We start from the raw sequence: 25881 nt of genomic DNA, 5'->3' as shown, positions 1-25881 counted from the left end.
CCGTTGTTTTAAAGTCTGACAGCGCTAAAAGTGTTAATTTTCTGATGGAATAATTCACGTATTGAAGTGTAGCAATAAATAATATAATAACAATACCAGACTTTTTTAAGGCAAGTAAATGGTTCTCTAATTATTTTATGCTGTTTAGAATATATGATGGTCAAGTCATCTTTGTTTATGTAGAGCTTTTTACCATACAGATTTGTTTGATTCAAAGCAGCTTTACAGTGATAGTGTGTTAGCACATGTATTCTCGGCATCCAATAGCCACAAAGAGGTTATGTAGCGGGATGGCTCGTGACTCGTTCGCACTCGGTCGTCATATCATTATCCAGACAATAGACTGATCTTACTTGATTTCACCTTTATTTCAGCTTGACATATGCAGACATGATTCACTGAACGCAATGCGGTCAACAGAAAGTTGGCTCCCACAACTCGCCCCTTCCAAACACAACCTCAAACCATCCGCCATAGGAAATAATAAAGAAAACCGAAGTGATCACCTGTGCCCACGTGACGGCGAATAACCAATAATAAATATAAAATATTGAATGCTCCTACAACATGGATTCAAACATTCTGGCACGCAAAGTAAAGCATTCATGTGAAAGTGGAGCTTCAATTTGATTGTGCATAGGTGTAATTTATGGGTGGGACATGTCCCCACCACTTTTTCTCAGGGTCGATCTTGTCCCCCTCCACTTTGTGAAACATTTCGAGGCACGGATGTACCTAATACAAATAAATAAAAGATCTCCAGTGCTCGTCGCCACGGCGATCGGTTGCATGGATACAGTGTCTCTTGCGGCTCGCACAGTCTTCACTCGGACGCGCTCTTCAATCTATCGCCGTTGCGGAGACTATTCATTCCGGTGAAATCACAAAACTAAATGCACACAAATGTGTCTCTGCTTGATACTGTAACCACTGGTGAACATATTCGGTTTTGATTAGGAAAAAAAAATCGATACGTGTGCGGATTACAACCCAGAACCTCTGACACACGTGCAAAAGTTTTAACCACAAGACCATTAAGGTAAACAAGCAAAATATCTGATCTATGCATTTATTCACGTGAAAATTCTCGGCACTAACAATATTAGTAGATCTCATTAAAAGACTAATTAAACCCAATGTAACTATTGCCATTGATTTGCACACCCCCACACACACCTGACCCACCCACTTTTTAAAACAAATTTACGCCACTGATCATGTGTTTCTCTTAAAACAGGCACGGAGATTCATGAGTACTTGCACTGCGGATAAATAAGCATGATCAAAAAAATTCATATTTTTCCTTAAAATAACTAGTCAATAATGTGATTAAAGGGATCAATTTTATTACACTATTTCAGATAGCCCGTCGGGCAGGCCGGTTATGCATTTTGGTAGCCCGACTGGAAAACACAATCGCCCTGGGACGTCGGGCTAGCGATTTTGCGAGCCCTGCTATAGAAAATACAATCACAAGTGATATATAAAACTAATTTGTCTAGGCTCAAAAGAATTAAAAATAACATTATTCTGTTGGAGAGTGTTGTTATATTGACCACAGCAGTGCTCCGTGCATTAAATCATTAACTAGATTAACGATCGATCTGTCAACAAATTAAAGTCAATACTGTGAAGAATTACTAAATCGTCATTCGAATTTAACAAATAATCAGTTTTCTTGTCCCTAATAATCAACATAATGCAGGGGAAACTAATATGAATGCTCCATTGAAAGGAATGGGATCATGTTGCTTTGTCATGGTGTGAATGGGGCTTTAGAATATTTTGGAATATGGACAACATATCTCAAATGGAGCACAATTTTTTTAAGTTAATGAAAATGAACAACCGAAATGTGGCTTTATAATTTGTATTTATAAAAGATATATTACAGATTAATAATTTCTGAACCACTTGAATTTATATTTGCTACACCATAACTAATATATGATAATACGTCTGTAAATGTTACTTGTGGTATCTCGTTGAGATCACCCTCAGTTGTTCGTACAGTAGTACTCCTTTGCTTCATTGTTCAGCTTCTCTCGGTAAGGAATTTTGGAAATGGAAAGTACTTGTTCCATTTTAGTCCAGTAAAAACTTATTTGTGTAGAACTTTCACAATACAAATCATTTCAGGAATGCATTATATAGGGCCTTACTATTATGTTAACCCCTAATGCTTTAACGGTATGAAATTAGGGCGATATGAAGTTATATGTCAACTAAATAAATGATCCACTGCCTGAGATTAAGCTGTATTGTATTAATTATTTTTAAGTGAGCATGACATTTGTTGTCATTGTATGCTCCTTTGTTGTCCAAAAATATGGTGACCACCACTACCTAGAATGCAATGACGTAAATTCCCATTCTCTGTATAGTAAGATCCCCAAAGAAAACCAACAACAACTTGCCCGTATTAATAAGCTACTTTATGAAAAAACAAGCTCAAAGTCATAATAAGTGAACATGGCAACATTGTGGAGGGATAGGTGATGTCATCAACACATCACAGTTGCCACACATAATTTCCATGTACACATACCCACAACAAAATGAGGACAAAAATCAAAAACATTTAAATGATAAACTTAAAAATGTAAAATAAAAAGTATTTTATACCTGAGATTTGGCTATGAAAAGAAGACTTGAAGCTGTGCCACAGTTTGTAACATGAATAATAATTTCAAGACAGATTCTTTGTTGTCTCCTTTCGTACGAAACTGTGACCCCAATATTGAGGTATGTACTGAAATATGAATAATATGTACTGTTGCAACCCTATGCAATAGTAATTAAAAATATATACATACTAGTGCTGTGCGTTAAACGCGTTATTAACGGCGTTAACGCAAACACATTTTAACGGCGTCAATTTTTTTATCGCAAATTAACGCTCTTTTTGGCCAAGCAAACTTTGTATTTTTATCAAATGCTGTTGCAACAACTAGTAACGTTAGAACAACTACAACATCACACCGGATAGCTAGACCGGAAACAAAACAACAGGCACGCCGCACGTACTTGTTTGGGCTTGCGCGCCGGCCAAAGAGTAGTAGGCTAACGTTACGTTTTGAGTGGATGGCGCGAGCGCGAGACGCCGATCAAGAGACGTGCACTCTCAACGCAATAGAGTGCGGCTCGGGACTAGATTTGATGGCCGAGTGCGAGGGCGGGCTCGAGCGGTGATGCACTCACTCTGTGTGCAGATACGGGAGAATAAAAAGATTCGCGGGACTCCCGCAAACTAGAAATATCTATGAATAAAACATAAAAACTAATACATTTTTATTCATATGTTGCAGAATAGAACTAAATAGAAACAATTTACAGGCCAGAGTTTCTTTTTATAACATGTTTGCAGCGTTGAGGGATGTAGCCAATCACAGACATATGTGTTGATTTCTTGAACGCAATGGCCAATCAGAAGCATTTAAAATAGACTCCCCTCACCGCTCAAAGCAGACTTTTTGTTCAGTGCTGAATTCTGTATACTGGCAAATCCTCAAATTATAACAAACAAAGTGTATATATTATGAAAGATACATTGTGGAGTCAGCTTCACTGATAATAACAGATGTGTGAGATTGCGATGAACTGATGTCAGCTTTTTAGGAATTATTAAGGGAGCACACTTTGCGCGCATTCAGTAATGCCAAACCATGCACTCAGTAGCCTGCTTGCTTTTATGTTATAACAGTGGTTTGTGTGTTAATGCTTTAATAACAAATAATTTATCAGGAGCATTTATGCTGATGTGTGTGGTGGCGACACGTAGGTGAAAGTATTTGGAGGTAGCCTACAAAAAAAGAGTCTATTTGCGGGCGGGAGCGGGAACAAAATGTTGCGGGCGGGAGAAAGTAACATAGAAAGTAGTTGAGAACGTCAGTTATAACGACCCACGTATTAAAAAAATGGACGGGTTTAAATCGGGCTCGGGCTCATAATTACAGTTTATGTGTCGGGCCGGGCTCGGACACAATGCGCACGGGCTCGGGTCGGGCTTGATTTTTTGGGCCCGATCTAAGCTCTACAATGGATGACTTCAGACAGAAGCACATGGATACCACAGCTAAGAACAAACTTACTGCTGATCCACTTTTCCATGTTGATAAGAGCATTAAAATTAGAAAAAATAATGAGACAAATAGAAATCAAGGGACATTTAGAATAGATAAAAATGTGCGATTAATCGCGAGTTAACTATGGCATTCATGCGATTAATCGCGATTAAATATTTTAATCGTTTGACAGCACTAATACATACACTACCCATCAAAAGTTTAGAATAATTAAGATTTTAAATGTTTTGAAAGCAATGTCTTTATCACCACGGCTGCATTTTTTTTAATCAAAAATACAGTAAAAACAGTCATGTAAAATATTATTACAATTTAAATTGAACTCTTTTGTATTTATATTTTAAAAAGCAATTTATTCCTGTGATGCCAAAGCTGAATTTCCAGCAGCTGTTACTTCTCTCTTCAGTCTCGCATTATCATAATAATCTGATTTGGTGCTCAAGAAGCATTTCTACTTATTATCAATGTTGAAAACTGCTCCTCAATATTTTTGCATAAACCACGATATTCTACCATTCAAAAGTCTGGCGGAAGATTTAAAAGAAATTAACACTTTTATTTAACAAGGCCACATTAAAATTAGATTTCTATTTTCTATATAGGTCTTTGGAACTTACTATTCATCAAAGAATCTTTTTTTAAAAATTATCTGTTTCCTCAAAAGATATTAACCAGCTTTCAACATTCATTTTGACTGAAAATAATGGCTGCTGAAATTTCAGCTTTGCCATCACAGGAATAAAATAAAATAAAAATGTCACAATATTACCATTTTATTGTATTTTTGATCAAATAAATGGAGCCTTGGTGAGAATCAGACTGTTAAAAAAACATTAAAAACATCTTTATTCCAACGTTTATACCGGCAGTGATGTGAATGTAATTTGTCAGTAAAGCTTCACTAACTGTGCTGGTTATGGTTTGTGGCTTATATCAGATTAGACCAACTTTGTTGCTGATTTGTAGATATTTTCTGATTACATGGCATTTCTTCATGTTCTAACCTATACCATTTTTTTTTTTCCTTTTGAAGGAGAAGGTGCGATTGAGATACAAACTGACATTTGGTTTAGGAGAAGAATCCCACGATGAGAGCGGAGATGTAGAGCAGTTCCCTCCACCAGAGTCCTGGGGAAACCTTTAAAGAAACAGACTGATTTCCTGCTAGTGGCTCCTCTGCTTCCTGATGGCAGTTCATATCCAGACCATATCTCTCTCCTCTCATTAATGTCCGGATGAGTGCTGAGAGGAGGCCTTTATAAATGAACTAGTTTGATTTTTTTTAATTCCAGTTGTTCTAACTTTTTTTTTCTTGTTATTTCTTGGCCCTTTTTGTATGAAGCTTTAAATGTTTGAAAGTTAGAGAGATGAGTTTTGTGGTCATTTCTGACGTTATTTCCATGTGTGAATTGAGATGCTGGAGTCTCAGTCAGCTGTAATGACAGAGCAGGTGAAATTTCTCCACTAATTGTTTCAGTTTCATGGTGTTGATTTAATAGGTTTTCTGCACTTGCACACATTTTTGATCATATTTCAGTTTTTTTGTGTTCGATTGTATTGTCAGGCTGCATGTGGTTTTACTGGTAACACACCAAACTTGAATCAGTTTCTTAGCAAGAAATACTTAAACTAACTGATCTATATTACAAATCAAACAGCCCTTCATTCATTGTGATTTTTGCATCTAATTAATCATGATTGTCCTCAATCCTAAAATGTCCTTGTTCTGTAAACTGTACTGCTCAAACTTCACGCTGATTTCTTGTTCATATTTACCGTACGTGCCTAATCAGATTTTCTTTTTCATGTTAATGTGAAATATAGACATTTTGTTTGATGCTTGTTTTTAATTGGTAGAATAACATGAGCCCCTCGGGTCGACACTTTTGTTTTTTGAATCCTTGACGGTTCCATTTAGTTTTTTTTTTATGCAGTACAGTTTAATGAATACTATTTTACTATATTACTGCTTGTATGAGATAAGTGAAGTTATCAGAAGAATTCTGTACTCAGATGATGTTAACAGAAATAATGTGTTGAATCAGAATACTGAGGTATAAGAATTCTGTGCAGACTTGAATTTAAATCAGTTCTCAAACTATTCTAGTTTGTGTCTCCCTTCAGTTAAAGGTCTGTGATGAAGCCAGCTGCATTCCAGATTATGTCCTTTCAACCTGAAAAGTGTAAATATTGGTATTGCTATTATGTACATTTGCCAAAAACATATACAGAGACTAAAATATGGAGAAGTGAATGTAGTGCAAATATGTATTTAAGGGAAATAAAGTTATTCTTTTTCTCTGGGGTTTAAAATGCGTTTTTAATTATTTTTATAATTATATAAAATTATAAAAATCATTTAATTATTTTAAATCTTTGATCAAAGGTTGAATGAAGTGTATAATAATCACACACAAAAAATGAGCGATCTGTATTTAACTCTTTATTAAAATCTGTAAAACAAAGTGATTATATAAAAAGTGGAAAGCTGTTTATAGTGTGTGATCATACAAAATAGTAATGCAAACAACAATCCTGAATGTTTGCATTGGGTCTAAGTAAGTTTTTGTAGTAATTGGTTAGTGCTATAAGGTAAGATGCAACGTGGTTAGCTTTTAAAATGGAAGTTACGTTAAAAAAGGGTTCGTTTCCAGGGTTCCTAAACATTTTCCATTTCAAAATTCCAAACTTTTACAGACATATCAAAAGATTTGCAGGCAATATTTAACATAAATGGTCCACACAGAATTATTTTTGATACAGGTAGTCATCTGTAAATATTTTTATTTTCTGTTTTTCATTGGTTTTCTCGAAGTGATAACATGCGCTTGCATGATGAGAAGAAACCTAAAAATCTTAGAACCTGCCTGACTTTGATACTGTAAATGTGGTTTGATGTTGCATGGTCACCAAACAGAAAAGTAGTCTGATTTAGATGATTGTTTACTCCTTTATCTATTGCTGGTTTGAGTTTTAAAAGAGACTCACTTATGGTAAAGAATTAATTCAGTCAGTCATGTTAGACAATCAAACAATCACTAAACTGTTGATATGAAAACTTAGCTTGTAGGGCTGGGTATTGACAAACTTCACGATTCGATTTGATTTTGATTCAAACTTGTGATTCAATTCCGATTTAATTCAATTTGGTATCGATTAATTGGTGTATGTATCAGGTACAGTAGATGGCAAATTTCCAGGGGGAAAAAATGTCTTAACTAATTCTGTAAGCTACAGGGAACCCAAGTTGATACATTACGATATTACAGGTTAAAAATAACTGGTTTGTATAGTTTACTTACATTTTGAATTATACAATGGAAGTTTTTTACAATAATAATGTTATAATATAATTTTAATGCCATAATTATGTGTCTACAGGTGTTTTGTTATTCAAACATACTTTAAATATTGATCAACATGTTAAGTAAAAATACAATGAATATGCAATAGAGCATATAATTAGCAAAATGCTCCTCTCTAGAGTTTATTTTTCTAGCTGACTAACAAGTTTATGGTCATTGAATGGCTTTTCGGAGGTAAATGTAACATTACAACGGGGGTGCCTAATCCAGTTCCAGAAGATCTACCTACAGTTCCTACCCGAGGAGTTCAGATCCAACCCTGATCAAACACACCTGTCTGTCTGAAGATCTTAATTAGCTGCTTCAGTTGTGTTGGATCAGGGTTTGAGATGAACTTTGCAGGAAGGTTCTCCAGGAACAGGATTGGACACCCCTGGTTCACAAGCTGTATTATTGACATCTTTCCGTGGTTGAAACACTGATTGACCGATTACATGAGACTGATTTCAGTAAGTTGTACTTTATCTTTTAACATTCATTAGTGTTTATTTCATGCTGTAAATCAGAGGTCTTCAATCCTGCTCCTGGAGGGCCGGTGTCCCTCAGAGTTTAGTTCCAACCCTAATCAAACACACCCGAATCCGCTCATCAAGCTCTTCAGGATCGCTTGAATATACAAAGGCAGGTGTTTTGAAGCAGGTTGGAACTAAACTCTGCAGGACAGTGGCCCTCCAGGAGCAGGATTGAAGACCTCTGCTGTAAATAGTAGTAAAGCGTGCTGCCGCTTCGCTTGAACTTTACCGCTACAGCGGTATTCTTTGAATTTCATAATAAAATGGATAGAATTTGAAAGCTGAAACTTTTTTTCATATCTAAAGTAACAAATCTCAAAGCTTATTGCGGTTTATCGGATTGGAGGTGCGCTACAATGTTCTGTTCATTCATTAACTGAATGAACAATAATTGTAGTCAATAATTTTATACCTTAACTCATCTTTGATAACCAAGAGTATATATTTAAATGTTTTTTTCCTGTGAAAATTTCTTCAAGCCTTAAAATAGCTTGAATGTAACTCTACACCCTTGATTCCTTTAGTATACACGGACCATGAATATGCATATTTTGCATGTTTGCAGGTTGATGACATTGAGTTGGCAGACATTGGCAGGAGGGTTTTCCAGGGTGTTGTTGAAGTTAGCAAAATGGCTAAAAGTTAGCAAAACTAAGTAATTAAGAAATCAATTAAGTATCTTTAATAAAACAAATTACACTGCTTTAAAAAACATCAATAATCATCATGAATAAGTACTGACCAACTGTAATCAAAAGATGTATTTAGGAAGATACATGTTAAAAAAAGTAGATAAAAACCAATCTATGACAAACTAAAGATGCCTCGTAGCAGGTTTCAGGACACAGATTTGAGAATCAAAAAACGAAGTATTGTATTAAACGACAGACCCCTTGTCTCAAGACCCTGGACCACTAGCTTAATTAAATGCAAAGCCATCCTTTTCTATGACAACACAACAGAAAATAAGGAGCACACCATTTTACACCGCTATATTCAAATGTTCCGACTGGTAGCAGGGCAAGTTACTATTATAAAAAGAAAAGGTTTGAAAAGACAGCAATGACTCTGGATGCTACTTTCTGGGAGGGGGAGGAAGGGGTGGTGGTGAGGCAAATGGGTATGGGCCAGGAACCATGAAGCCCATGACAGGCTGTGGTGGAGGAGGGAACTGTTGTGCCATGAGTGGTTGCGGACCAGGTCCAGGCTGAGGAGGAGTTGGAGGCGGCGCTCCAAACAGACCTTGGGGAGGTCCAGCCTGATCTTGCCCTCCCGCTCCCCCACCTGGAAGTGAGCCTCCCCCTCTGGAGCCATAATGCCCCCCTCCTCCACCCCCATAGCTCTGGTATTGGTCACCTCCTTCACTGTTGTAGGAGGGTCCTGAGTTGTAGTTGTTTCGTCCATCTCTACTGCGATCTCTGTAAGAAGAAGAGGACAAAGGGTCGCCACGGCTGCTCCCACCTGACCTTCCATCGCGGCTAAATTTGTTGCTGCGGCTGCCCTTGTTCCCCCCCGATGCAGAGCTCATACGCCGATCACATTCGTCCTGGTACATCATGTTGGGGTTATTTGAGCTTGAGTTGTTGCCACCACGGTAACGCATCCTTCCACCTGTGGAAGTAGCCAGTGAAAGGCCAGAAATTAGGCTAGAGATACGAGATAGGCTTTGAAATGTGAAAAAGAACTAAATGGTGCCAAACTAGACTGGGAATCTAGATTTTACACTCTCAACGACATAAAACAAACTAAAATATGCCTGCCCAACTGCAGCTCATCTTGAAACTCACTTCCACCTCCCCCACGGCCTGTGTCCACCAGCTGCAGTAGTTTTGGGTTGATGGCCTGTCTAGCCTCCTCAAGAACCCGGACCAGATCACGAGCCTGCCGAAGGTTCCCAGGTGTGAAGAAGGTGTAGGCTGTACCTTTGTTGGTGCTACGGGCTGTGCGCCCAATGCGATGAACATAATCCTCAGAAGAGTTTGGATAGTCATAGTTGATGACAAATTTAACATCCTCCACATCTTCATGGGGACAAGGTAATTTATGGAGGAAGAAAAACGGTAGAAATTAGTGAGGTAGACAGAAGGAATGGACCATTGCCTAGTAGTTCACTGCGACAGCAGTACTGGAATTATTCACTTCCTGGATTTTACAAGCATGGCTTTGGAGTAAGTTTGTCTATCAATAATAAAACCAAGACAATAGGTACAGATTTTTTTGACATTTTTAAGTATGCTGTAATCAACGGTCATCAATATCCAATGTTAATTAAATAATATATATATAATTAGTGATGCACCAAAATAAATAAAAAAAATTATCAGTTCACATTAAAAGGACATTTACTGTTGAATTTTGTCAAACTTGACAGAATTTGAAAGCTCAGACTTAGTTTCATATCAAAAGTAACAAAGCACAAAAGTTACTGTGATAATTGGATTGTATGTGCACTACAAATAATGTTGTTTATAAAACTAGTGAAGTTTTGCTAATGTATCAATGGAAAAAACTTAGACTAAATGATCGCAGTCCATCAAAATTAAAATCTTTAATAAAATAGAAATTGACATTGTCGTCCCAGCCCAAGTTATAGCTTATTCACGTTGTGTACCCAAAATAAACACTGGATTCATTAAAAACGCACCATCAGAAGAGTGCCATTTAAACGGCACTGCTTCAGTCAAGGAATTCTTCCCTCCAAAACTGAATTTCGGTAGCTGAAATTTCAGTGCATCACTATAATATTAATCATTCAGATAAATCTCCGTTCTTTATTCAACCTAAAGACAGGGTCTCACTAGCTGATTTTTCAGTCGATTTCCAATGGTCCCAGGTTTTGGAAAACAGCCTTCACATCATCCAAACGAACTGAACACTGATGTAAAACAAAACCGGGTGCGCACCAAAAAGTGCTAGTGTGAAAGCACTGAACATAATAGTGTGAGACGATTTTTTTTTAATGGCTTTTTTCAGTCGACTAGTGATAAACCGCCTTTAAGGAGACCAACACTATACAGTAAAATAAATAAACAAATAAAAACTTAGCTTTGATTACTCACCTATTCCAAAGATAAATGGTTAACCTAATATTTAGTATCTTAAGTATTACATGAACTATCAATGTAAATTAACAATATGATTCAGTTTATATTTAAGACTATTTGTAACCAGCAATACTTGAGCTAGTATTAAAAAGGAGAAAGGTCAAGAGTTCATTAAACATAAGGTGAAAGTTTTTTTTTTTTCGACACATCTTAAAAGTCTGTTTCTTATTACAGATTAAAAGGGGCTCTAACAACACTGCTATTGACCCTAAAAGAAAACAGTCTCCTTTTGGAAAATGATAAATGATAGTTTATGCTATTTTAGATATCTAAAGAATGCAACGTGCTAAAATGGAAATACAGTCATGTATAATAATGACCTACTATACCATGGCACTTACCACACCCATTCAAACAAACTTAAAGGACATTTGCCAAACTATGGAAACAGTTCTCATGAACAGGGCAGTGACTAGGGCATGATCAGGTACTTACCCTAGGTTAGGTTACTCTTGGCTGGGATCAGTCCTGGGTCCCGTGGAGCGGCCCAAGAGGAAGAGGTTAATGTGGGCTCACGCGTTGAGCTGCCCCCCCTTCACCCTCGGCCCTGCCCCAGCAACGCCAGGCGGGAGCAGAACCGGCTCTGCCCCAGTTCTCTCTCTCTCGCTGGGTTGTAGGGCCTCCACAAACCGGACCGGACTGTATCCAGCACTCTTAACTTTCTCTCTCCCTCTCTCTAGAACTCAGTGGGCCATTCAGCCCCAAATCTATTTAGGGGCAGACTTTCCTGGAATCTAACAGAGCCCTGAGGGACCAGAGTATCCTTTGAGATTATTATTTTTTTTTTAATGGTTCCAGATTTCAAAATCCAGATTTTGAAGAAAAAACAACAAGAAAAGTAAGCTAGTCGATGCCGCTAGCCCATAAGACTAGATAAATAGGGGCGCAGCTGAGGGAGTTTATCCATATCAAGCCCTGTGCTAGTGTCTGGTAACATGGTAGAGGGAGGCCACTGTGTCAAATTAGCACAGCATGTCTGGGCTGGCAGTTAGGAAGTCAAAAATCCTGAAGGGGAAAAAGAACAATAAGTGTAAGATTCTCTAGAATAACCCAAACATACCCAGACAAAACAAATTAGAAATTTCTAATATCTTTGTGAGGTCATTGTTCACCCGGACATGAATGATTCCAAAAAGAAGTTTTGCACAAAAAAAAGTAAAAAGTTTTGACCAACTCTATTCTGACCATGACTACGGATTAACATCTTCCAAGATAACAGGACACTTGTACACAATTTGTTCAGGAAGGAGACTGGCATTAGGACCCAGGGAAGAGGAGAGAAGGATAGCAGCTCCCCTAGATCCGTGCTAGGGTCAACAGCGAGCCGGTGAGCCCCACATATGCGAGGATTTTTACATTAGTAACAAGAAACAGACAGCACAAGTTTATCATGTTTGGAACAGCTTGCTTGTGGAATTTGGAAACTGACAAAGCTGCCCACCAGTCACCGTCAGCCCAGAGTCCTTTTTACCATTAAATGTGAACTTGACAACGCGTCAATAAATATATTTTCTTCCCAGCCTTCACTTGTTTTGAGCAAAATACATAAGAGAGGAAAGGACAGGGTGGAGATGAGAGGGAGAACTAAAAAGATCAAACCAAATGTTCCCAAAATGTATGTGATGTTTTTCCAACTGTAAAGAGAGAAGCCATTAAGGTCTGAACCAAAATAATCCTAAACAAATAGTAGAATTTACTGGTTGAAACTGTAGATTACAATGTAGGTTAAAAACTGTTCTTAATGTCTATCCTCCCCCTAAAGTCCGACAACTCTTAATCTGAAAGCATATTTTTTCGCATTCACCTTCATATTGTGGGCAGTCCATATCACAATTTTCCTCCTCAGCACAATCCGCAGATGCCTGTGCACACGGTCTACATGCAGCCCAATTTTTGTATCTGTGGAGACTTGTGTGCAGACAACAGCGCACATGCAAGTGATTTGAGCGATTAAAAAAAGAAAGGCCCACTAGATCCACAAAATGAAGTTGAATGTGGAAAATGAATTAGACCCTTCAAGTACACAAAACACTGTTCTCTGTTCATCAACTGGACAAAAAGTAAAAGGGGTGTTCACACCGATACAGATTAAATAACTGGATGTTGCCAAATCTCTGTGCGGTTGTGTTGATGAGAATTCCTACTTGACTGACTAGATCTGACAATCTGTAGTATCAGGTGGTGGATCACAGTTAATTTTTAGGAAGTTGAGTTCTACTTAACTTTATTGCATTGCAAGTCACTTGACCGGTTTGGTTCAATTAAAACAAAAATGTATCACTTTCTTTTTTGGTCCGGACCAAAAGTACTGAACAACAAGTGTGAACACACTTGTTGGGACATGGGACTTGGCTGTGTGGCTTGACTAAGTTTCACTGTTACCAATAAGATATGACATTAGTGCGCTTATTTATTGATCAACATTTAGGTGTCTGTCTGACATAATAAATAAATACTTGGAAAAAACACTTTGATTAGCTGTTTGCAGGGATGCAAACTCCTAAGGTGTGAAAAAGGTCAAACAATTACATATCCGAGGACATGCTTCAGTGGGAATTTCTCATGAAAGAATACGTTTCTAGCAAACATTTCAAATAATTTTAATGATTTAAAGCTCTTATACTCAAGTTTCCGAGGTCTCACAAATGTGATTTTGCTTTCAAAACATTAAATTTCTCCTAAAAAAAAGATGAGCAGTTTGCAGCCCTGTGTTTGTGTGAATAGGAATGACATCATCTTAACCAGTGCATCTCTATGGGCACAAAGTTTGAGACATCACTGAACATTCCACAATTATGTGACTGTATGGGTCAATGTTGTACCTCTCAAAGTGTTGTCTATTTATTATCTGTATTATATAGTGGCGATCAGATAATCATTCCGTTTAGAATTTTAGAAAAAAAAGAAATGGTTAGAATGAGTATCAAGTATCAGACCATACCCAGACCCCGTGAGGCAACGTCAGTAGCGATCAAAATTGGAGCTTTTCCACTGCGGAACTCTGGAAATACATAATACACAGCACAACAAAGTGAGAACTGTCAGGGAAAAATGTGACCGTCTGCTTCAATAAAATGTGAAGCTTAAGAACTTCACCTGATAGTACCCAGTCCCTCTCTGGTTGACTTTTGTCACCATGAATACACATTGCAGGCCACCTGGATGAAGACAGAACACACATTGCATCAGAATACTATATGACTTTATAAAAACCTTTTAGCGGGATTATAAAGATCTCTCACCCATCTCTTCGCATCCTGCGAGTCAGTTCATCACAACGTTTCTTTGTCTCGACAAAGATGATGGTTTTGTTCTCCTTTTCAGCCATGATTTCCTCCATCAGCTGAATCAGCCTTTGAGCACAAACATTTCTTTGAAACATTTTCATTTTGATTTATACAGACAAATAGGAAAGTAGACCAACACAAATCGCAATGACTATAATAAAAGCTCAATAAATTTAATATCCAATACTTCAGCTCACTTGTTGTCTTTTTCATTTTCCATACAGACATCCACTATCTGCAGGATGTTGTGGTTTGCGCTTAGTTCTAGAGCTCCTATATTGATTTGGACATAGTCATGGAGGAAATCTTCAGCCAGTTGACGCACTTCTTTAGGCCAGGTAGCACTCCACATGAGAGTCTGTCTGTCAGGCTGAAGGAAACGGGAACGGCAGAAAACGTAAAAGATTGAGCTTAATATATAGAGAGGAAAGTGATTATGGGTAGCAATCTTAAACACAGACCAGGAGTGCATAATAGTTGAGTGCATAATCATTGCTGATTAAGATTCTCAGTCTAGCATTGATGTGTGTGTAATGTTAACATCCATGAGCTGTCAAGTTCTGTTTCAAGTGAACACTGGAGACCGTTTCACAAAAGGACAGAACTTACTCTAATTTGGTCAAGAATTTTGCGGATTTGGGGTTCAAAACCCATGTCCAACATACGATCAGCCTCATCTAGCACCAGGTAGGTGCAACGGCGCAGGTTGGTTTTTCCTACCTCCAGGAAGTCGATCAGACGGCCAGGTGTGGCAATGCAGATTTCAACACCTTTAGGAGGTCAAACAATGTTTATTGAAAGAAAAGCCCTTAACTATTCCTGCTCAATTAATCAGAAAATATTCAGTTGTTGTTATTACACTAGCCCAGGAAAAGGGTTGAGAACCACAGCTCAATCCAACTTTTTTTCTACACCCCATGATGCTTTGCATGACTTATGGGTGTAACTTCCATTGAACTGTTAACAATCAGCGACTGTCAAGTAACTTGTTTAAGGGATAGTTCACTCTAAAATTAAAATTAAGTCATCATTTACTAACCCTGGTGGTGTTCTAATGTTGTATGCCCTTCTTTTTTTGGGGACCACAAAAGAAAAAATAGCATATAATGGCAGTGAATAAAGCTTTTTAAATTCAGCATCAAGCTTTTTAAAAAAGACGCAAATGTATCACAGAATGGTGATATCACAGATATGAGATGTGACACGTGCCGTATATTCCAAGTGTTCAAGGGGGTATTATGATAGGGTTGGTTTAAAAAAAAATAACAATAACATTTTTTGTCCTGTACTTCTGTCCACAGCTACAGGACATGCACATTCGTGAGACTCTATTAGCGTCGCAGTTCACTCCATCTTGCCCAGAAATAACTAACAAGTTGTGAGAAATCAAGATTAATAAATACGCGACATGAAATACAACGCCTAGAAATCCCCAAAAAGTATCGCTATATTTAATCCTTGTAAACATTTCCGGACCGGAACTCCGTTTGTCTAATGACAGTCAGAATGAAAGGAGACAGATGTGACCATGATAACTTCTTATGACGAACAATCATAATGGATTTATATGATTTATAGATTGTATTTTTTCATCTTGATTTCTCACAACTTGTGTGCTTTTTCTGGGCAAGGCAGAGTGTATTGCGGACTGTGCTAATAGAGTCATGCGAACGCACACGTCACGTAGATGTGCACAAAAGACCAATGGCCAAAGTTCAAATTTTTGTCAAAACATTATATATTTTTAAAAACCCTATCGTCTACCCCTAAAGCACTTGTACAATACGTGTTGCATGAGGTCATTCAGTGATACTTGTGTATCTTTTTTAAAAAGCTTGATGCTGGTCGCTTTTCGCTGCCATTCATATGATGAGCGTGAGTGGGACATTTTTTTTTTTTATTCTCCTTTTGTGGTCCATAAAAGAAAGAAGGGCATACTGCATTGGAACAACAACACCGACAAGTATGACTTCATTTTCATTTTAAGGTGAAAACTCTGTAAAGCTCTATAAATGCAATAAGCATTTTCAAACATAAATGGCACCATAAAGTCATAATTACTGGCAAATGCTGCAATTTAATTATATACATTTATAGCCTGACAACACTGCATGTTTAAGAGTAAAGCATGGCACTGTGTTATTTTACACATATGCAGCTCATGACATTAGTGAGCTCACTTATGTCACTCTTTCAGTGTCTCGGATAGGCTTGGTTTATAGGAATTAAATTAATAATATGTTCTCAGAATAATCATGATTATATTTTGAGCATTAACAATAAGTTAAGTGTTTGTTTGTTTTTATCACATTTTGTTAAAATTGTAGATGTTGGTCAGTTTCCATACCTCTTTCTAAATCTCTTATCTGTGGACCTTTAGGGGCTCCACCATAAACACAGGTACTCTTGATTCGGGATGATTTGCCATAGTCATAAGCCACTTGCTGCACCTGTTGGGCTAATTCACGTGTGGGTGCCAACACAAGACACTAAACAGAACAGAATATAGGAAACAGCAGGATTGAAGAATGTACTAACAAATCACTATGGATTCATTTTGATCATCGTAGTGTGCATCAACAACAGTACAACATTCGGATTCTAAATCAGTGCCTAATTCTACTTATTGTGGTAAAAGTTGTATGCCAACTTACGATGGGCCCATCCCCTCTCTCTGGGTATGGCTGATGGTTAATGTGCACTATGGCAGGCAAAAGATACTGTAGAAAACATTGAAATAAGTAAACATGAGTATACATGGAATGGGTATTCAAGTATGTGTGTTTTCACTGGCTGTTGGTTGTAGATGTAGGTCTCTTACAGCCAGTGTTTTTCCAGAGCCAGTCTGTGCAATGCCCACCATGTCCCTGCCACTGAGAGCCAAAGGAAAACCTTGAGCCTGGATAGCAGTGGGCTCCTTAAAGTTCTGCTGCAGCAGCACTTCCATCACATATTCTTAAACACAGAAACAATATTCACTATTCTTATACGCAACCACTGCTCTACAAGAACAGAATTTTTCAAAGAGCTGTTTTAACATAACTGAACAAAATAAGCAATTTAGTTGTGGGAATTAGGCAGCAGAAGCAATGGGGGAGAAGAAAATAGTCACAAATTCAGACTCAATTTGGCCAAATGCAGTTTAAACGCAAATCTTAATTAGCCTAGATAGGTGCACAAATATGTTAAATTTAGTAAAGAATCCTTTTGTAAATTAATGAAGACTAGTGTAATCACCTTTTTCCTGACCCTCTGTTTCCAGTACAGAGCCTATGCAGTTTTCACGTTAGTTACAAACAAGCAAAAGGATGTTGTGCTGTTGTGCATGCACAGCAAACAAAAAATGAATAAGACAACTCATTATTCCAGAGTAGTGTAAAAGATTTGTTGAAAAATGAATGAATGTTTCATGAACGACCCATCACTAGCAGAAAATAATACAAGAAGAAGAAATTCTATTAGTAAATGTGTTTCCATCACCGGATGAAGAAACAAAAAACTTTTACAACACACTCATGTGAATTAAACTCACGAGGGAACTGAGCTTGATGGAAGCTGGTGACAGCCTTTGGACAGCCGGAGCCTCTGACGGTGATCTCTTTCCTCTTGCGATATTCCTCAACATCATACTATTAATTATACAAAGATAAATATAAATAAAAGCAAAATGGTAGAGCAGAAAAGTTCACTTTATTGATTCACCAAAATAACATAGTCAGTAAGGTTTTTGCTGTAAATAAATTAATATGTACACTACAGTCCGGAAGCCCATTTCAGACTTTTTTTCTTTTTATTAGGTTATTTATTACCTGACTCATGTGATGAACCTCTGGGTGTTCGCTGTAGAAGTTCTTCTCAAATTTGGGCAGCTGGTCCAGGTCCCATTTCTTCTTCCTCAGCCGATCTCCTGGATTCCCAAACTTCTTAGGTGGAGGTTGGACAACTCGACTTGATCCAAAGCGAGGCCTGTGTGATACATTTCTTTAACTTTGAATCCTTTTCCTGGCAGTTATGAGCACTGTTTGAGATAAGTGTAGCCTATGGACTATGGACAAGTAGCTATGTTAACTAAAACCAAAATATTAAATTACCTAACATCGAATATACAATTAAACTGATATTATTGAATGTTTTAATAAACAAAAATAAACAAACAAACATCAATTAAATATAATGGCTCACCCTCTGTCCCGTCCTCGATCTCTGTCTCGGTCTCCATACGAGTTACTTCCTCTCATTTCCTTTAACGTTACCCTACACTGTAAAACCCAAGCAGAATAATCACCTTTTCTTCCAGAACGAAACGAAGTAACGTTTTGGCTGGTCCTACTTGGTTTGCAGAAATGTATTTTCCTGATAAGCGGTAGATATGTAATCTGTTTAATGAGGGTGTTTTAGACAAGGTTAGTGTGTAAAATCTGCAAGTATCTCCTTACAGCATGGAAACAGACAAACAGCACACCAGCGAAAAATACACTAGCTTTGAGCTAGACAAACAACATCTTCGTGCGTACTCGGTTCAGTAAAATGTCGTCTGCCACTAAGCAACTGGACCCGCCCCGTTTAATGTCGTGGAATTTTGTGCGTAGGGTTATATTGAAAGTACACAAACAACGCAACGCACAACTGCGTAGTGTGACAATGAATTCGCGTAAGTGCGTAAAAACCGGAGTAAAAACAACTAACGGATTTTAATATCTAAAGGAGGCTTTATCCAAATTAATTACGCTTTGGATGACTGGACGAAAAAAAATCGTATTTTAGATTGATATAAAACAGTTTAGAAATTATTTTATATTAGTCACAACAAAATATATGACTGACTGTACTGTTGCTGTGTCCGAAACTGTTCCCTATCCACTAAATAGTGCCCTATATAGGATGTCGGCCATTTTGAAATGGTGTCCGAATTCTGAGTGAACAACTTCATTCCCTACATGGGCTGCGTTCCAGTCACCTTTTAGACACTTGCGGATTTCCCCTCGGGGGAATCCCTGCCGCCATTTTGAAGTGCGTTCCACTTCGTGAAGTGGACGAGGGAAGTTAATATGGACAGACCCTCGTTCGCTCGATTTTGACCGAGAAAAAACACTGGGTCTCATTCATGAAACACGAGCAGAACGAATTTTTGTGTAAATCGTGTGTAAAGTGGTTCTGGCGTAAATTTTCGGATTCATTAAAATGTTCGTATTTTCCAAATGTTAGTTGGTACGCAATAAATCTCAACCTGCTCCCAGCCACGCGTAAATAGTGCGCTTAACACACAAACGTTTTGTTCATTAAAAAGGCTGCATTTTAATTCACCTTAATCGGGTACATATTTACACCGCATTTTGAAAAAATATTATATACAATTACACGTACGTTTTTCTTATTATGAGAGCCAGTAATTGCATCTGCGATGGTGGTCCTTCTCCAGTTTTAATACGATTTTTCCGAAGTGAACTAATTCGTTTTTTGCTCAAGCTTAATGTCGAACCATTTTCTTCTCACTTCTGGATGTTCGATTAACAGATGAAACTCCATTGACTGCATCTGTAATATGCTGCCAAGTGCCAAGCTTCCTTTTTTTAGGACCCGATACGCCACTATGTACGCTTGAAAATAAAATGTGGCGTTTTGAATGAACTTCTGATAATAAAACTTAAATTTCTGCATCTGAGAATTTTTTCTTTTTCATTCGCATTCATGTCATAATATGATGCCCATATATAGTTGTCAGTCGGATTTAATTGGCGAGATTTATGGTAATTGAGAATGAACGTGCACGCGCATCCCATTTACGACTGATTGGAATTCATTAACACACACACATTTCACTATCACATCTGACGTTTACGAAGTATTTGTGAATCAGGAGTAGAGTTTTTGGGAAGGTCTCGTTACGCGCAAATCATTCGCATATTTACTCGTATACTTACGAATGTTTCATGAATGAGACCCATTGTTACGGACGTGACAGTTCCCTGAAAGCGTTAGAGTCACCGATGTTAAGGCCAAGGGTTATTTACCACACTCCGGAGGAGCAGACACCAGAGGCAGACAACCAAGGTAACTTTAAAAGGTAAGTTTTTATTAAAATTAAAAAGGGATAAAAGCAGGGGCAGGGACGTTCGTGGCTGTGGCTTTGGTGCGATACGGGGAGGGGAGTGCTGGAATGTACTCTTCCGTTCTTCAAGTAAGTATATCCTTCTCCTGGTGGCTCATGGGACGGGTAATGGCTCTTCTCGTCGTCAGACTCGTTGAATAAGCTCGTGGGACAGACAGTGACTTCTCTCGACGTCAGACTCGTTGAATAAGCTCGTGGGACAGACAGTGACTTCTCTCGTCAGCAGACTCGTTGAATAAGCTTGTGGAACAGGCAGTGGCTCCTCTCATCGTCAGACTCGTTGCATAAGCTCGTGGGACAGACAGTGACTTCTCTCGTCGTCAGACTCGTTGGATAAGCTCGTGGGACAGACAGTGACTTCTCTCGTCGTCAGACTCGTGGAATAAGCTCGTAGGACAGACAGTGACTTCTCTCGTCAGCAGACTCGTTGAATAAGCTCGTGGAACAGGCAGTGGCTCCTCTCGTCGTCAGACTCGTTGCATAAGCTCGTGGGACAGACAGTGACTTCTCTCGTCGTCAGACTCGTTGGATAAGCTCGTGGGACAGGCAGTGACTTCGAAGACAGAAACGGGGTACTTTACCAGCCTTCGCTCTCGTTCTAGGTAGATTAGAACGGCGCCGTTGGGAGAAATAGGGAGGCTGGACCTTCTTTGGCGTGGAGTACAGTGCTCGTGAACGGTGGCAATAGAGGTGCGTTGAGCTGTTCTCCTCTGCACCATACACACAGTCCCAGAGACCTGGACACAGCTGAGGGGACAGATCAATTCGAAAGAATCTTCAAAGTCATGGGTCAATTTTATCCGTCAGAAACTCAGAGAGAACACAGTTGTTTGATCTCACCGCACTCGTGCATAAATCACTCTTTTAAATCTCCACACATGTTTAGTTCACTCTTTCAGACACTGCAAACTCACTCTATCTTCACAGCGATTAATCAACTCGTTTCACTTTTCTTCATAGGATGGATGAACGAAAGAATAGTGGACTCAGAAGATCAACATAGATTCAACGATCTTCCCAGCCGCTACTGTTACTGTCAACAGGATAACACACACTGCCCACAAACACAGGTTAGTCGTACACTGGTGATGGCAATCTTCACATGTGTCTTTCTCCAAAAGGTGAATCATAAAAGGGGTGCACTTAACTTTTCTTCTGTGAATCGCGTGAATCCTGCAGTGGGTTTCCACTCTCTTTCCTGCTAGTCACTCTCCTTCTTCCTCTGTGAAGTTTTCTCACTTACTTCGTTGCGTTGCTGTTCGTGGTTTCTTTAAAAAGACTCACTTAATGAGCATGTCTCGGGGGACTCCCCATAGAACACAGATCAGGTCTTAAACCTCTGCTTTCTGCACTTGTCACCGCTCACTGCCGCTGCTACAATCCACTCGAACACTCCTTTAGAGCTTTCCTACTGCCAGAGCATTTTTGGTTCCTGGGTTGTTCACCCGGTGACACCCTCCCCCACCGGATCCGTTCTAGTCCAGAGAACAGGTTCCAGACTCCCATTCTCCGTACCTGGTAGGAGGTACTCCTCGGGTCTCCCGTTGGGAGTGTCGAGTCAGGATTACGGGTTCTTCCTCCCTTGGTTCAGGAGTAGGGGCTCTAGGGACCACAGCCCAACCCACCCAGGGTGGTGCAGGGGCCACAGGCGCCGGTGGCGCCTCCGTCTCTTGCTGGGGATAGTTGGGGCAAGGGCGAAGCAAGTTTCGGTGCAGGATTCTCACGGGGCCAGTCTTCCCCTCTGGCCGAATGGTATAGACGGGCTGGTCCGGCCTCTGTCGCTGCTACATACGGCACGGTTTCCCACCGGTCACTAAGCTTCCCCTTTCCCTGGCGCCGGTTATCTCGCACCAGCACCCGTTTTCGGGTAACAGGGGGGCCTCTCGGGCGGTACCGTCAAACAGACGTTTGTTCTTCTTGGCGGCCACGTCGAGGTGCTTGGACACTTTCTCATACGCAGAGTGGAGTTGGCGATGGTATCGGTGTACCCATTCGGTGGTAGTAGCGGGGGCCTCAGCCGCTGTTGCCCCGAGTAGCAGATCTGTGGGCAGATGCACATGCCTCCCAAACATCAGGTAAGCAGGGGCATAACCCGTAGTGCTATGGACGCTGTTATTGTAGGCCTGCACCAGGGCTGGGAGGCTGTCCGTCCAGTACCTCTGGTGGTCCGCATCCAGAGTCCCCAGTAAACTCAGAAGCGTCTGATTGAAACGCTCGCACCCCCCATTTCCCTGTGGATGGTATGGGGTGGTGTGGGTCTTCCTGCATCCGTACAGTTGGCATAGTTCTTGAATGACACGGGACTCGAAGTTCGGCCCTTGGTCCGAGTGGAGTGTTTCAAGACATCCAAAAGGCTGGAAGACGTGCCTCCACAGAGCGTTGGCAGTAGTGGTGGCGGTCTGATCTAAGGTCGGTATGGCCCAGGCATACTTGGTGAACAAGTCAGTGATTACCACGATGTTCTGGTAGCGGTCCGTTGGGCGACTTAAGGTAAAGAAGTCCATAGCCACCATATGCAACGGGGCTCTGGGCCTCATCGGAACCATGGGGGCCCTCACGTTTCGTCGGGACTTGAACAGCATACAGTATGGGCATCCTTTCATATACTTCCCTACAGAATCTTCCATCCCGCTCCAGAAAAAGTGCCGGCGCAGCAGTGACACCGTTTGTTCTTGGCCCTGATGTCCTAGGCGATCGTGGTAGGCCTGGAGCAACGGCTGGATTTGGGCTTCAGGCACCACCACCTGATATGCCATCTCGTGGGTCCTGGAGTCCAAGACAGTCCTACAAATTACTCCCTCCCGCAACTTTAATCGCTTCCAATGCCCCAGAAGCTTCTTCAATCCCACAGGATGTTCCCGTCGTTCGTCTGCCCCAGGGAGTTTGTTCCGCTCCAGGCAAATCCGCAGGATAGCCAACCCTTCATCCTGCTCCTGCCGCTCTCTCCATCGGTGGGGGTCCCATCCCCAACTTGCCGGTACACCCTCCGATTGCCTTCCGGGTGCCTCCACTATTCCTTCCATCAGCCCTTCCTCTGATTCTGGTCCTGGGGTTCCCCCTTCCCCTGCCAGTGGTAATCGTGACAGGACATCCGCATTTATGTGTTCGCGGCCTGGTCGGTACTGCAGTCGATAGTTGAAATTGGCTAGCTGGGCCACCCACCTCTGCTCCACCGCCCCTAGTTTTCCGGTTTGGACGTGGACCAATGGGCTGTTGTCGGTCACCACCAAGACTTCAGCTCCCCAAAAGTAGTCCTTAAACTTCTCACACAAAGCCCACTTCAGGGCCAGCAGCTCGATTTTAAAAGAGCTGTAGTTGGCGTCATTCCCCACTGCTGGATGGAGACTCCGGCTGGCGTAGGCGATGACCCTCTCTGTTCCATCCTGTCGCTGGGCCAGTACGGCTCCCATTCCGCTATTGCTAGCGTCGGTATACAGTACAAAGGGTCGGGTGAAATCGGCATAAGCCAGAATGGGGGCCTGCAGCAACTCCTGCTTCAGCCTCTGAAAGGCGATCTCACACTCTGGGCTCCAAGTAATTGTGGGGGAACTCCGACTCTGTGGGGGGCTAGATCCGGCCAGCAGCTGGTTCAGGGTTTTCGCAATCTTTGAAAAGTCTTTTATGAAGCGTCGGTAGTAGCCGACGAATCCCAGGAAGGACCGCACCTGTCGGACGGTTTTGGGTGGAACCCAGCCCTGCACTGCGGACACCTTCTCTGGGTCGACAGCTCCCCCGCAGCGCTCACATGAGCGCTCAGCGCTCATGCCCCAAGAACTGGACCTCCCTCTTAAGGAGCTGGCATTTCCCTGGCTGGAGTTTCAGTCCATACTGCTCCATAGCCCGGAAGACTTGCTCCAGGTGTAACAGGTGAGTGTCAAAGTCGGGGGAATTGACGATCACGTCATCCAGGTACACCAGGGTGGAGTCCACCAACTGCCCTCCCAGGCATCGCTGCATCAGCCTCTGGAAGGTCGCAGGGCCCGAAGGGCATACGGTCCCACTCGAACAGGCCAAAGGGGGTGGTGAAGGCGGTCTTCTCTCAGTCTTGCTCCTCCACCCGCACCTGCCAGTAGCCACTCGCCAAGTCAAGGGTGGAATACCAGGCGGCATTGGTCAGTCCTGTAAGGGAATCCTCGATCCGACGCAGGGGGAAAGCATCTTTCTTGCTGACCAAGTTCAACTTGTGATAATCCACGCAAAATCTCCAAGAGATCCAAGAAATCTCCAAGAAATCTCTCACTGCAAACTCACTCTATCTTCACAGCGATTAATCAACTCGTTTCTCTTTTCTTCATAGGATGGATGAACCAAAGAATAGTGGACTCAGGATAACACAGGATAACACACACTGCCCACAAACACAGGTTAGTCGTACACTGGTGATGGCAATCTTCACATAATGTCTTTCTCCAATAGGTGAATCATAAAAGGGGTGCACTTAACTTTTCCTCTGTGAATCGCGTGAATCCTGCAGCGGGTTTCCACTCTCATTCCTGCCAGTCACTCTCCTTCTTCCTCTGTTAAGTTTTCTCACTTACTTCGTTGCGTTGCTGTTCGTGGTTTCTTTAAAAAGACTCACTTAATGAGCATGTCTCGGGGGACTCCCCATAGAACACCGATCAGGTCTTAAACCTCTGCTTTCTGCACTTGTCACAGCTAACTGCCGCTGCTACAATCCACTCGAACACTCCTGTAGAGCTTGCTTACTGCCAGAGCATTTTTTCCTACCTTACTGTGCTTCAAGCCCCTCTCTTTATACTCCTTTTTCCCCGGACACATGCTTCAGTGAAGCGCTACTCACTGGCTTCAGCTGGCGCTTGTTATGGTCGACGGCCATGACAGGTAAACCCAGAGCCGGCCCGGTGTTACACCGGCATTTCTGCCCCCTAGAAACGAGTCAACAATTTTTTGGTTCCTGGGTTGTTCACCCGGTGACATTAGCCTACTTTAAGACTGCTTTAACCCTTTATTGGGCACTCATTTATTTGGAAATTCAAAATTTTAACCTCAGAAAGCTAATGGGGGATGTTACAGGACATAAAAAATGTTCTCAATTTTTTTCGTCTTTGCATTGCAAATCAAGGTCAATGAAGTTACCATATATGAGCACTTGCCTGTCTAGGGTAAAAGAAATTACCGAGAGTGAATTTTAAAAAAATATGAGAAAAACACACACAAACTGCAAGGAACATTTATTTAAAGACATATATGTCTTGAGGTACTGACACTGGCATGACTGTCATACAAGAAAAACACATATTCAACAAATACACATAACATTCAGTTCAGAACCATTTCTGGAACCGATAACAAGACCCCTTGTAACAGTCAGAATATTGGCAAATAAGAATTAAATAAATAATAAAATTGGCAAAGAAATTGTAAATAATAATATGTGAAACAAACTTTATAATTGGTC

The 25881-nt window shown here is 40.6% G+C and overlaps 2 protein-coding genes across 3 annotated transcripts in view; one reads left to right on the top strand and one right to left on the bottom strand.

Moving 5' to 3' along the window:
* Positions 1–6398, top strand: part of gga1 (golgi-associated, gamma adaptin ear containing, ARF binding protein 1) — a 51392-nt gene extending 44994 nt beyond the window's left edge. Inside the window, exon 17 of the mRNA XM_077199074.1 lies at positions 5119–6398. Coding sequence (XP_077055189.1) covers positions 5119–5229 — 111 coding nt within the window. The 3' untranslated portion in view covers positions 5230–6398. The remainder of the gene's footprint in view (positions 1–5118) is intronic.
* Positions 6399–6515: 117 nt separating this feature from the next.
* ddx17 (DEAD-box helicase 17) lies at positions 6516–19288 on the bottom strand. 2 transcript variants are annotated; one of them, XR_013193029.1, is made up of 14 exons: positions 18536–18929; positions 18163–18319; positions 17886–17982; positions 17175–17308; positions 17008–17073; positions 16701–16842; positions 14963–15123; positions 14551–14723; positions 14309–14419; positions 14163–14224; positions 14008–14067; positions 9750–9983; positions 8142–9573; positions 6516–7968 (listed from the first exon to the last, which is right to left on the bottom strand). XR_013193029.1 is itself a non-coding variant. In XM_077199116.1 (13 exons), exons 1-13 carry the CDS (start codon positions 18589–18591, stop codon positions 9038–9040), a joined length of 1989 nt encoding a protein of 662 aa, XP_077055231.1. In that variant the 5' UTR covers positions 18592–19288; the 3' UTR covers positions 6516–9037. The 2 variants fall into 2 exon arrangements, 1 of the variants encoding a protein (XP_077055231.1); XM_077199116.1 differs by having other exon boundaries at positions 6516–9573; positions 18536–19288.
* Positions 19289–25881: the final 6593 nt, after the last annotated feature.

This window comes from Siphateles boraxobius, unplaced genomic scaffold, assembly GCF_051911475.1.
Source record: "Siphateles boraxobius isolate OS27281-9 unplaced genomic scaffold, OSU_SipBor_1 41, whole genome shotgun sequence".
In the NCBI taxonomy this organism is placed as follows: domain Eukaryota; kingdom Metazoa; phylum Chordata; class Actinopteri; order Cypriniformes; family Leuciscidae; genus Siphateles; species Siphateles boraxobius.
The sequence above is the reverse complement of the archived record's forward strand: the minus strand, read 5'-3'. Positions and strand labels throughout refer to the sequence as shown.